Source organism: Corvus cornix, chromosome 1 (assembly GCF_000738735.6).
Source record: "Corvus cornix cornix isolate S_Up_H32 chromosome 1, ASM73873v5, whole genome shotgun sequence".
NCBI lineage: Eukaryota > Metazoa > Chordata > Aves > Passeriformes > Corvidae > Corvus > Corvus cornix.
Window position 1 is genome coordinate 102,657,472 of NC_046332.1, and position 13,577 is coordinate 102,671,048.

The 13,577-nt window shown below is 42.6% G+C and overlaps 2 protein-coding genes across 10 annotated transcripts in view; both read right to left on the reverse strand.

The window, feature by feature from the left end:
- PHKA2 (phosphorylase kinase regulatory subunit alpha 2) overlaps positions 1 to 7,184 on the reverse strand; it is a 44,891-nt gene extending 37,707 nt beyond the window's left edge. For 3 of the 5 annotated variants that reach the window (XM_010394465.3, XM_019282958.3, XM_010394468.3), the window contains exons 1-3: positions 7,034 to 7,184; positions 1,793 to 1,951; positions 430 to 477 (exon numbers count right to left, since the gene is read on the reverse strand). In XM_010394465.3, the coding sequence (XP_010392767.1) occupies positions 430 to 477; positions 1,793 to 1,951; positions 7,034 to 7,111 (285 nt within the window). In that variant the 5' untranslated portion in view covers positions 7,112 to 7,184. Of the gene's footprint in view, positions 1 to 429; positions 478 to 1,792; positions 1,952 to 4,149; positions 4,260 to 7,033 lie in introns of those variants that run through there. The other 2 variants (XM_019282959.3, XM_019282961.3) reach the window with 2 other exon arrangements.
- Positions 7,185 to 9,024: 1,840 nt separating this feature from the next.
- Positions 9,025 to 13,577, reverse strand: part of ADGRG2 (adhesion G protein-coupled receptor G2) — a 59,775-nt gene continuing 55,222 nt past the window's right edge. For 4 of the 5 annotated variants that reach the window (XM_039551195.1, XM_039551177.1, XM_039551191.1 and 1 more), the window contains exon 28: positions 9,025 to 11,121. In XM_039551195.1, coding sequence (XP_039407129.1) covers positions 10,937 to 11,121 — 185 coding nt within the window. In that variant the 3' untranslated portion in view covers positions 9,025 to 10,936. The remainder of the gene's footprint in view (positions 11,122 to 13,577) is intronic. The other variant, XM_039551202.1, reaches the window with a different exon arrangement.

Genomic DNA, 13,577 nt, shown 5'->3' on the forward strand with positions numbered 1-13,577 from the left:
AACTTTTCTTAGGTGAGGAGAAACTTGAGGTCTTAATTCCTGTTACCTCACTTCAGTGTGTTTTGATTAACCAGAGGGTTAAACACAATTCTGACTTTAGACTCCAGTTAAATCCACATCTCTACAGGAAAGAATAAGATTAAATTACCTCGTTAAGTTCAGATCTAAACTACAGGCATGCATCTTGGTGAAAATCAGTTTTCAAAGGCAAAACTCTGCTTTGCTACAAGTACAATCTCAAAACATTACTTGGACAAGAAGTGGAAGTAAAGTCAGAGTTTTGCTCAAGAGTTTTAAGAACATTCCCCACACTATCATCTGCACACACGTAAAAAACCTCACTCCACAGAAGACACAAGAACCACACACTTCAACGAAGTGCTTTGTAAATACAACATCTACTAATTCAACTCGATTCTATGGCATTACCTGTCTCATCATGCACTGCAGGAGTCCCCGCATCAGCTTCACAACATTCTGCAGGAACAAAACAAACCAGTGACACTTTCAGCCTCATCAGCTCTTACAAACAACATTCAAAATGGCAAAGTTCACACCCTCTGCTAATGTCCTGCCAAAGGTAAAAAAAAAAGCATATTTGCTATTTTTTTTTAAAATAACTAATCAGATTTTATTCCTTCATCCCTGTGTAGAAGAAGAAATATTTTCCCAAATGTCCTCTCTAAAGAGTGGAACAGCTCTCTGCGGTCCTTCTATCCAGCTAAAGGAAGTAAGGAATGCTATGTCTTATAATAATACCAATACTAATCTTTTGAGTGACAGATCTGGGGAACACTGGTGGGTGACTTCAAGACATTGACACGACTGCAAGACCTGTAGAGCTTCTTCCACTCTTTATACAGTACAACAAAAAGCAAGTGATTAGTCGAGAAATGGCCTTAAGTGTGAATGTAGAGAAGTGCAAGATTGTGCCTTAAACAAACAAATCAATCCCATCTTTTTACTCCCAAAATATAGCCTCAAAATATGATCATGCAAACTGAGTCAAGGTTATTCTGTCACCAGGATCTCCCTGGTTTGAGCAGGACATACCAGCAAAAAATTTACCCAGTGACTCCAAAACAACAGCAGGACACCAACAGTCCCTCACTTCCCATTTAACCCACCTCTGGCTACACTCTCATTTCTGATACTCACTTACCCAGCTGCAGATTTTAGCATTTAACTGTGTGAGTTATGTCCCCTTCCAATTCTCCAGCACAGATCTTATCAGTTTGGAGATCGTTATCTTCTCTGCTTTGATCAAACACGCCTACACACCATGTACAACCTCTGTGCACATTCTAAGGGCTACTACTTTAAATGGCATGTTTCTCTTTACAGGGAAGAATGGTCTAGCAGATAATTTGCTGCAAGATCCAAGCAGCCTAGGCCTGATTTTCTGCTCCATAATACACCTCATGAGGGACCTCAAGGTCTAATCAGAGAGAAGCTTGTAAATCTGGGCACAAAACCTCTCAGAAGCCTAATCTTCAACAATCAGCCAACTGATGGAAGTTTGACTTATACAGATTTTTGTTTCATTTGTAGTTTAATTCAGATGTTAGCCTCTCTGCCATCCAGTTCCTCAAATCCTCCTTGCCAGAAGGTTGCCAAAGATACTGCACACCACACACTGCACGGATGTTGCTGTCTTTGGAACAAGATGTACTCCAAGCTGGAAAAACCCTGTCAGATACCCGGGACAGCAGCAGCGCGAATGCACTCTCCAGAAACACTACTGTAAGAAAACCCAAACAGTGGAACTGGTTTATGCTGAGCCTTGACGCACCTGCTCGAGCTCATAGGCTTTGGCTTTATCCTCATCCCGGTCCGCATTCTTCCGATACGCCATTCCCAGCCCCCACACGGCCAGGATGCTGTAGATGTTGTCCCGTACCCAGGCATCCTTATGGTCTGTCCCAGCTGAAAGCAGCCCTGTCACTGGGTTCTAACCATGGCAGAAGGAATAAAGAACAAACATTACCACCTCGAGTCCCACCTGTTAAGAAGCATCACTTCTTCCTGTATTAACGGGTAACAAACTAAAGATGATTTCACACTAAGTGCACATTGTGGCTGCTCATGATTTCACAACAGAAGTGAGATTCCATCCTTCTTTCCCAAATCCACACAAGTGAAATGCAAAATTTATTTGAACACTTCAGATTGTAAAGTTTAGAGCATCCAGCTGGAAATCTCCATCCACACAGGATTAGTAGCTAAGTCACTGAGTGAAATTCAGAATAGATCAAAGAAATGGAAAATTAAATTTTACATATTTATGAGGAAAAGAGGGTACTGAGTTAATGCTAGAAACTGAGTATGGGATATATGTTTCTCTATGTAACTGGTCTGTGGCATAATCTTGAGAAAGTTAAAAAACCACTAGTTATCTTCTAGGAGATTAAAAAAGTTATTTCTGTATGTCTGCCCACTGGATTTATGACAGCTAAATTAATGCAAAAACCTTTTTATATACTCCTTTGGAAAATGGACAGGAAAAAAATTCTGAAGGTGTTGAAAAGCAGCACTGTCTGAAAAGCAGTACAATGAGTAGTCTCCTGCATCCTAACTACTCCATTAAATTTTTCATTGCATCATTAATTCCTATCACTTCACTACCCTTAATTTTTTTAGACCATCTTTCTTGGCTGTACATTCTTGACTAAAAAATGAGGCAAAGAGGCAAAAGGTCAATAGAACTTTCAATCAAATCAAGCCTTTATAGAAAATTTCAGTGAATGAAGACCAGTTGCTGGGGCTGGTGTGACAACGGGCAAAGACTACAGTAGTAAAGATAAGTAAAATTTAAAAGGATACATCCACCAATTTTTCATTTCTCCCACACACTGGTTCACTCAACTCATTATTTTTAAGAAAGCTGGTTTGAGGGGGAGGGGCTTTAGTTACAGTTTCCTGGGCTTTGTGTGTGACCACTGAGCACCACAGGGGTGACAGCCTGACAGACAGGCACAGTTGGCCCTATTGCTGTGGTTTAATACAGCAACTCTTAGTGGCTCACTCAGAGTAGAAATGAAGTTCTGCTGCAACAACCCCACCTCAGCAAGGTCTTCACAAACCAAATAACAGCTGAAGGACCACCTCCTCATCTGTTTGATGAGGAATGTAGCACATATGAATGCAAACAGCTTAAAAAACTTCTTTTTGATCTTGAAAAGTCAAACAAGGAGTAACAGAAGTCCCAGTTCAGTACTGTGCCCACTTGACAAAACCCAGGGTCTCAAAAGGCAGACTGCATACTCCCAACATTTGTAGAGGACACTTTGTATCCCTCCCTCCTATGCAGGACAACAAATATCTATTCACCTGCAGCCCTGGCTTGATAAAGATCACTCTGCTGTCTGAGAAATGATCATTTTGGTTTATTTTTCCCTACTCTCCATGCTGGGCTGGCTCCCAGCTGAAAAATAAAAATCTCTCTGGGTACCAAAATGGAAATCCCACATAAATGGCCTATCCAAGACTTTAAAAGCCTATTTAGCTCCCAGGGAGGGACTTGCCTACCTCAAGAGGCTGTATTAAACACCTCCAAGGGCAGCTATCACTATTTCAGCACCTTTGATTCCTCTAAAAGTTGGTCCCAGCTTTTGGGACGCACCGGGGCTGGCTCTCATGGACTGACAACATGTTAATGTCTTTCCCCATGCACATTCAGAATGTTAGGAGAACAACATAATATACTAATTAATATTTTCAGTGGTTTTGGTTTAGCTTTTTTAGAAGTGTTTACTCTTAAAAACTACAATTACTTTCTTCTGTTACCTGCTGACATCATATGAAAACTACAACCCTTACAAGGTGCTTAAGAACCCAGAGAAGCACTGAGTGCACTTAATCCCACTAATGTCAGAGATTTTCGCTTAAATAGTACTTTACAGCATTACTTCTATGCAGTGATGGCTAGTTAGACTAGCAGATCTCATCCTGCAAATCACACTGCACATAAGATCCACGGAGCAAAGAATTTTATCAGCACCATGGGCTGCCAGCTGAGAGCACTGCAACAGAAAGCTGATGGCTGGACTAAGATTTTAAACTGTTGTATCATGCCCAATCCTATTTTTAAATCTATTTGTCCATCTGGAGACAACCCCCCCTCCCAACAACCCAAACCACAAAACATACCAGTTCCTACAGGGCAGCAGGTGCTAATAAGAACTTCAGCAGTACAGGCACAAAAGCAGTGGAGATCTAACTGGAGCAGCAAAGCAAGTAAGCCCACATTTAGCATCTTGCTGAAAAGTGGAAATTAAACAGATTGTCTTATTGATCTGTCAGATGAAAACTGAGGTAAGCTCTAGCAAATCTTGCAGATTTGCTTGTGGAGCCGGATGTAACATGATGTGAATCTTGGGGATGGCCCCACGCAGGGCCAGGAGTTGGATTTGATGATCCTTGTGGGTCCCTTCCAACTCAGCATATTCTGTGATTCTGTAATACAGTTGGGGTTACTCATAAAGGTATGAGCTTTCCTTATCAGGTCCATTTTCTTTTCACTTACAGTACTCTAGCAATATTTAAAATGTACATAGATGTTAAGTTTTATTATTTCCTAATCTTAAGATTCGCATTTTTTTCTTATCTCATTCAATTTAACAGGTGTAATAAGCAGCTGAGAACATCCCTCTGTCCCCGGTCCCTGAGGGTATATGCAACAGCTGGAAGACCCCACACAGACAGGAGCCAATAGTCTGGTCTCAGCCTCCTTTTACAACCTTTAACAGGATCATAACTATCCCTGGGCATGCTGCAGGGACTGACCAGCACAATTCATCATCTGCAACACAGGAAAAAGTTTGCTACTGACCTGATCCTACAAGGTGCCACACAGAGAAAACTGTCAACCCTGGTGCGAGGTCTGGACCTGTTGTCTGAACACATCAGTCTGGTAGCACAGATATCATCCATTAAAAACTGCCTCTAAAATCATATTGATCTAGAGTGATTGGAATGAAAGCAAGATCAATTACTGCTACTGAGAAGCCTGGCTCCTGGAGTATTAAACACCTGATGAAAGCCCAATGTCCCGTGCACACTCCGTGTTCCCCTTGCTGCACCTCACAGAGGTGAGCATGTCACTGCCCTCCCTCAGAGCACTGCAGCTGATGTGCCAAGGCTGCATTCCAGCAGCTGTGGATGTGAGGTGCAGGGTCACAGTCACACATCACTCCCTCTGCTGAGCAGCGGCACCTCAGAAGCATTTTAAACACCTTCTGGTTCTTCTGCCAGGCTGCTCCTGGGCAAACCCATGGCTAAAACTCACCTCCCTGTCTCCTTCCTGAGAGGCCCTAAAAAGGCACCAGCAGCAGTGAAGCAGCAGCCCAGCCCATCCAGCCATAGACTATTCTGCTCCCAAGGAAGACATGGTTGCATGTGGTCCAAAGACAACCATCCTAACTTGCCCAACTAAGCACTGCACCTCTTCCACATTTTCAATCTATTGCAATGAAAAAACCAGAAGGAGTATAAATATACAGAAAAAACCCTAGAAATGTGCCTTGAGCATCTCTGTGGGCCCTCTTGAAATACCACTGATCCTCTGCCTCACTGCTAGCCTGTGACTCGCTTTCCACACAAAGAAGAAAACGTACTTATCTCCTTTCCCCACCTCTGAATTCTCCCAGACATTGAGCCCTTAGTGGAAAAGGCAATACACAGTCATGAACACTCATCCTAGTGTTTTAAATGGCAATTACAAAATTTTGAGTCACCAACATAAACTCCTGTATTACCATTTACTTATCCTCTTTACTATTGTTAAATATTAATAACATCAAGGCGCAGCTTTCATGGGGCATGTTTGAGCTCTGCATCTCAGAGGCTCCATGTCTCCCCTAATGGAAGCTGCTATCAGCATCCTCATAAACAAGGAAATCAAGGCAGGCACTGGAAGCCAAAGTGACTTGCCCAAGGTCATCCTGCTGACAAAAGGCAGAGATGGGAACACAATCCAAAGCATCTCCTGCACCCCAGCACAGCAAGAGTGAAAAATTAACTTCTCACCACTTCTCACACCACATATACCAGTTCTTGCATTCATGTCTACTGGTTTACAATAATTAGTACACAAACTCCAATTCACAGGTGTTTGGACCCTGTACCCAAAAGAACTGCCAGTGACAAAAATCTTACTGACCAAAGTGCATTTAGGTCCCAGCCTCTTCTTTCACTGCTTTCCAGTTTCACTGGAACTCCGATCAACAAAACATATTTGGTAACTGATCTGTGCAAAAACCCCTGGTGCTTATCTTTATGTACCGGATTGTTTTAACCAAAGCATGACACTGCCAAACACCTTCTGAGTCCTCAGTGCCCACCTGGGTGAAGCGAGCACGCTAACAAGAGAGCACTGTGCTGACCAAAAAACGCAAGCTGGCTTTTGCCAACCACCCCCGCTATCTTCGTTCTTTCACTGCTCGCCTGTGCAGGCAGCCCCGCCTGTCGCTCCAGAGCCTCAGCAGTGGAGAATAGTGCGGACAGTGGGAGAATAGCCTGGAATCTCTGGGACGTGCCCCGCCGCACACACGTGCGCGGGGAGCACACAGGGATCCGCACCGCGCTGTGCTGACAGGCGCGGCACAAAGTCCTGCTCGGAGCTCTTATGTCACCGGGGCGTAATGCTGCTGTTACCATGTGTGCGTATATATATATATACACACATATATATAGTGTGCACAACGGGTGGGTGTGTATCACAGGGCCACGAACACATTGCATACACTGTATTATAATTATCTGCAAGCTCAGACTCGCTGTGTTTTCCACACGGTTTCCAAGGTGCACTGATACAAGCACCCCCGGGATCCGCACCGCCTCAGCATTCCCGGCGCTGCTCCGCAGGCGGGGGCGGGAGATGCGGACAGGCGGCCGTGCGCCGGCCGGAGAAGGGATGTTCGTGTCCCTCCTGCAGCCCCCGGCCCCGGTAGCCGCCCCACGCCCCGGCACGGCCCCACTGCGCCCGGTGCTCCCAGCCCCGAGCAGGCGTCCCGGGGCGGCGGCTGCTCCTCACCTGGTGGCAGAGGATGGTCCGCTGGACCAGGCGGGCGTAGCCATCCAGGCGCACCCCCGAGTTGCTGCGGCTCCTCATGGCCCCACGGCCGGCCCGACTCCCCGACCCGGCCGCGCCCGGGGCGGCGGTACCCGGAGATGGCGGCGGCCTCTCCCCGCCCACACGGCGGAGCGGGGCGGGGCGGGGCGGGGCGGGCAGCGGCCTCCGCCCTCAGGCGCCGCGGGAACACCGCGGGTGCACAAGGGTGCGCAAGGGACCGAGCAGAGGAGGGGCCACATGGCATGACAAAAGCCCGTCTGCTTTTGTAAAAAATAAAGTCGATTTTATACAACCTCTTCGTAATTTCCTAAAATAAAGCTGAGCAGGCCAGAATACTTGTTGGAAGCTTTTCTTTCCCCCAGCTTTAAAAAACCCCATCGTTTTGAGATCTGATCGAATGAAAGAAAAAAAAAGCAGCAAGACTTTACCATGTTTTCACACCCCTTGGCTTTCCCACTTAGCAAAGAAACAAGACGTGGAGATTTCCACGGGAAATGAACCTGCTACTCCCACAGACACTCCCGAGAGGCACCGAGCAAGGCAGGGTTCTGACTCGATTCGCCCTTGCCTGACTGCAGGCTGCAGCTCCCCAACGAGAGCGAGCAGGAACAAGGGATGACGGGCAAAGAGAACCCAGATCTAGAAATTTACAAACACTTAAAAAATCCACAAACCAACAAACTTGTTACATACAGTTGCAAACCCTTCACATTCCGTCTGTGCTCCTGGCAGCAGGAAGAAAACGTGGATGCTGAAGCAGGGAGCAAATGTTGCAGAGTAGCCGAAGGTGTGGAATTCACTCAGAAGTCGGAAAGGATTTTTTTCCGTTTTTTTTGGTTTTGCTTTTGTTTTTTTTTTTCTCATGTGAAATTGTAGCATTAACAGAGTTACTACTGTCTCTTTTCCTTGCTGTGCTTCCTTCATTGACTGCATTACTGACAGTCGTGGTTGAGAAAGCAGCTTTCAGAGACGCGTTCGTTCCCTTGGCGGCCGTCGGACAGCACCTCTGTAGGTTCTGCACAGCAGTTAAAGAGGACAGAGCTCGCAGGTTCATCATCTCCATCTGCCAGAGCCGCGCGGCGAAATCTGCACCGTGCCAAAACATGGACCAGGCTCCCTCTTTCCCTGAACTCCGCACCATCTTCCTCCTTCAGGACACTACTTTTTAGAGACACTGGACTTAGGGACCAGGTTTGCTGAGCAGGGTGGTGCCAGCTGCACAGGACAGGTTGCTGTTAATCTTTGACTAAGCTTAAAACCTCCTTACAGATCCCCCGAGTTAGCTTTGCAGCCACAAGTTAATGCACAGCATCTTACTTTGTGCTCTGGGCAGGTGTTTGCAGATTGCCCCGAGTTCTGGGTGTCGTGCCTAAACAATGCCCGAGAGACCAAGTACCAAAAAGATACTGTAACACACAATGTAAAAACACGTTTTCAGCTCGAGTATGATAATTTTTTACTGAGCTAAAATAATATGCTGGTGTAAGTGCAAAATTTTACCACAATACGTGCGTGCTTTTAAGTGGCAAAGTCAGAAAGGACTCCCCACCCCTAGGAATATATAAAATAAAATTATTTAAAGAATCCTAACATAATTTTAGTGTGAAAAAAAAAAAAAAAGGAATACTCTGAGCAGGTCAGAGATAATGGAGTATGTGTATCCATAGGGAATTTAATTACTGAAGCCAAACTCAGCTATGTGCTTTTGCTTACAGCATTCTTGTGGGAGAGCTTCAGCAGACTTTAGGGCAGGCACTGACTGGACAGACTTAGGTCAGGGTTTTCTGTGCTAAAATCCAGATCTGCTAGAACCATGAAAGGTAAAATATGTAGCAGACAAATGCAAAAGCTGGGTCAGTTTTTTCTCCAAGAGGTTATGCACTGTAGATCCTGTAATCCGAAGAATTGTAATGCAGCCTAGAATTAACAACACATTTGTCTAAAAACCAAAGTTCCTATATTTCGTGTTGTACTTGCTGCAAATTTATTGCTTTTTTTACAGTTGAAAATATAAATATAAGAACATTAAATAAATTTACAAGAAACACCGCAAAGGCAATTAGCCAAATAGTTAAAGCATTCACAGAAATGTATTCCAGCTACTAGCATTCCAGGAAGGGCTTTACAAACATGCAGCTAAAACCCTGTGGATAAACACAACAAACACTTTAAATTCTCACCTTTAAAGCATAGTCAGAGTAATCTTAGACATAAGTGACTGAAAGAACTGAAAGAACCCATGTGTTGCCCACAGAACCACAACAGGGTTTGAGTACTGAAGAGGCTCAACTGCGAACCACAAGAGAGCCCCAGATAAGAGGCATGTAATTCATGCTTTTTGTTGAGGAGAGTGTTTCAGGGCTCCCCACCAAGACCTCTGGGAAACCAAAGCCTTTGCTCCCCTTCAGCCTGCACCTGCTTCATGCAGCCCCCTTTACAAGGCCTGGTGGTCCACAGCCCAGCACCAGTTTGTCCTAGTTTACTCTGGGAGCATCCAACCTCTGCCCAAGAATGCAAATTAAAAAAGCAGTGGCCACAGCTCCACGTGTGTGAGGAAGAAGAGGTAAAACCAGGGCATAGGCCAATTTCTGTTCAGGAGGAATCTTCACAATGTTGTATGGGCTTTCAGCTTTACACGAAGAGCCAAAATCCATTTTTTTCAGGTAAATATCACAAGGGGAATGAAATTTTCCTTCAGCAATTACTGAGCTAGCACCTCAGTGTTTGGTTTGCCAAGCAAGAGCCAAAGCACAAGCAGAAAAACTCACTAGAATAGTTCAAGAGCTGCCCCTTAAAAAACAGCCATGCAATGAAACAAACAGTTTCTCAGCTACTAAATATAGCAGCTGTCATTTATTATTTCTATTTTTTCTCCAACTCCCCCCTCCTTCCCCTGCAAACTTCTCTACTTTCATCATTGCAAATGAGAAATGGCAGTGTGTTTAATCTCACCATTCAAGATAAATACTGACCCTGGTGAAATCAATGGCAAAACCTGATGAATTTACTCAAGCCACCAACACGACTTAGTTGTATACTTAACCTACTGACTATTTTATTCAGCACTCCATTCACGGCACTCTACTTGAATTATACCCAGTTTCTATCCCTCTGTGGTGTACTAAAAGGGAGCTAAAGGTTCAAGACCAATTGTGTTTGTTATTTACATTTCTGTATCCAGTGAATATATTCAAACCACTGTAGGTGATCCACTTACTGGACAAATTAACTTTTGTATTATTGTATGTTAAAGTTAATTAACTAATGAAAAATGCAAACTTACAATAACAGTTGCAAACAAAATATCAATTACTTTTCTATACATAGGAATATTTAAATTTATATTACAAGAAATAAATACAAAAAGTATCATTGAGATGCTTAAAGGTTGATATTTTTCTGCTTCTGTACATCACTGCAGAGTTTGCTACTAAAACATATAAAAAGTTGAAGACAGCATAGCTAACATTTTAAAAGTTAACATCGTTTGTATGTATGTATAACTTTCTACATTTATACAATACTACTAAGCATTATATCCAGATAAACGTAATTGTAATGAAAAAAGTCTAAATAAAAGTTTTGTTTAAATGCAAAAAAAAAACCCTCAAAAAAACCCACTCTCTGATGAAGAATCAAAATGGAAATGTGACAGCTGTAATCTGATATCCAAGACCTTCTCAAAATAGTAAGTTCCTTTTTTTTTTTCAATAATTGTCCTTGTCAATCCACTGCATGGCTGCCTTGAAGTTCCAGTACCATATATTTTAAATAAAACCAGTTCTTGGTCTGCTCATATTATGTAAAACTGCTAAAGTAAAACTCTACTTCACACTGTAAAACAATGTGCTGTTTAAAAGGAAATCACATTTTCTCCATAGAACTTAGGCTTCCTCTCTTTGAAGTCCTTCTGAGTGAGATTTGGCTTTCTTGGCTGCTGGTATCATCCTTGTCTTGAAATACAAGTTGTTTGCCTGAAAAGTCATGGAGACACACATCACCATTCTGTACACTGAAACAAACACCATTCTTCTCACTGGAAAGATGGCCTGTTGAAACAAAAAAAGTGCATCTCCTCTCAGAAAGGTTCAGAATCAAGCCTCCCATGCTTTTTTAGTCACTATAGAGAGTTCACACACACTCATTTTATCCCTGCAACAATTTTAAAATGTGGATTTTTTGGTAAATATTTTGTATACATTTCTTTTCCTCTGTGAAATCCTAGATTTGAGAGATGTTAATATATTCATGCACAACAGGATTTCATATTTTAAGCAATGAAGGTCACAATTCTCAAAATGTAGACTTGACTTGGAATAAGTATCACTAGACAAGATGCAAAATACTCCTCATTTTAATGTTTTGCTTTATGAAATTGAGTTTTAAAGGTATCTCAGGTATGCCATGCAACTGAAAGAAGAAAGTGTTTGAGAAAACAAGGAATTTTTTTGCCTTTGAAAGGAATTCAACTTACAGCATTTACTTCTGAAGGACAATCAGAATACGGCCTAGGTCTAATCATGGGTCAAAACCATATTTAGACTGCAGAGCATCTTACACATTTAGGTGAATCCACAATGAACACATATAATACCACTGCTGACTGAAGCCTTTTACAAATGTTTAGTTCACCGGACAAATCTCCTGCCTTTATGTATCACATTCTAAATATTTTTAATGAGAATTTGGATTTTTTTATTCTAAGTATTTGTGTAGATGCTTCAGTTTGGATTTAAAGTTTAGTTATTAATTCAAGCAGCCATCAAGCAGTTAAACAGGCACAAATGTAGACAGGGTAAGACAATCAGAAGAGCTTTGTTCATCAACTCAAATAAGGAAAAGGCTGAAATTACAGAAAACAACCATGCTTGCTGACAATGTGACTGTTGTTTAACCCTCTGCTTGACTACAACTGTTTCATTTTAGGAGTTTTCAAAATAGCTGTGCCCTAATGTTAGGGCAAAAGCTGAGAAGAAAATAATGCAGTTCTGTGAACAAATTCAGAAAGGTGGTTTGTATTCCTCAGTGAGGAAATCTGCAGGTTTGGCCATGTGATACCTAATGGTAGTTTTCCAAACATGCAAATCTGCAAGAGAGAAACTGAAAATAAGGAAATACTAGAATGCCATGAAAAAATGAAGTCCAGTAGGAAAGCAAAGCCACAGGCTATACAGACATCCCAAACTTACCACAGTAAGTCATTCAGTCCTGAATCTGGAATAACATTTCAGTGGAAGCAGTGAGGCCAAAACCATAAACAGTTTATAGTTCAGTATATTTATGACATGGGTCTTCATTTCTAGAGAGTTTTTGGTTTTGGAGGGCACTTTTTAAAATGAAGCCTTGCAATGTTATTTTCAAGCTCCAGCTTTGAGAGCAGAGCAATGACGTGCAGCAGATTAGAAGGTCCCATGCTAAGTGCAGCCTAATGCCTTTTGGAGGCACTAGCCCAGCTCCTCTGAGATACCACTGCCCCATGTTCGGAAGATCATATGTAAGGAATTGCCTCAGAGCTTTGCTGGGAGCTATCCAAGCATAGGTTTAGCCTCTTCTCATGGAAGTCCTAAGGACCCAGAAGAATTATTTTGTCAAACTATGCAGGCAAGGTATCATACAGGCCTCTTGATATGAATGGGGGATGTGGTATGAGGTTCACAGCATTCAAAATACACAATAAAATAGGAAATGAGGTGGATCACCTGAGCTATCCATGCTTGAGAGTGCACAGGAACAAGATTCTATCAAAGTTCTTTCAGCTGCTTTTGTCTGAGAAGCTTTTGGCACAGGGCTCACAGACCCTCACACTGGAAAAGTCTGATTATGTGATTGAAGTAGGACAGAAGTGGAGCACATCCAACAGAATTGGCATCACTCAATGGTTTAGACCATCAATTTAGCATCTCATTCTAAAATACCCAAAAGAAAAAACTTTTTCCAGAAAGCCACAACAGGCTCATTCACTCAGTTGCTACAACAAACAAGTTCAATAGAACATTTCTGCTATCTTTCTTTCTGTTGAGAAGAGCAGTCAAATGCTTTTGTAGCTGTGTATAAGCATTTCAAATGTTGCAGGGAGAGATGGCTTCTTTCATCAGAGCAATTAACACAGCAGGGAAAAAAGAACCCTACAAGACATGCAGGCTTTTGCGCCTGAAAATTTCTCTCTTTGAAAGGAAATCCTTCTACCTAAAAATATTGCCTTACTTTGTATTTAATGATAGTGAGAGTTACTGGATTCTGGTTCTCAATTGACCTGTTAGGTAAAAAGTATGTTAATCATTGCATTATGTGGTGTCCAAACAGGGATATTTTGCAAAGGAATGTGAAAAAAAACCAAAAAACAAACTCAATTTGGAAAGCTGTTCAGGGCATGTCCCAATGCCATCTCCTGAAGTGTTGTGATTTCTCTGCAACATGCGGTTAGTACACTCAAAGGAACAGTAACCTCTAACCCACATATGAATTCCATAGCTTTTATTCTGTACATCTGAGAGGTTATCAGCTG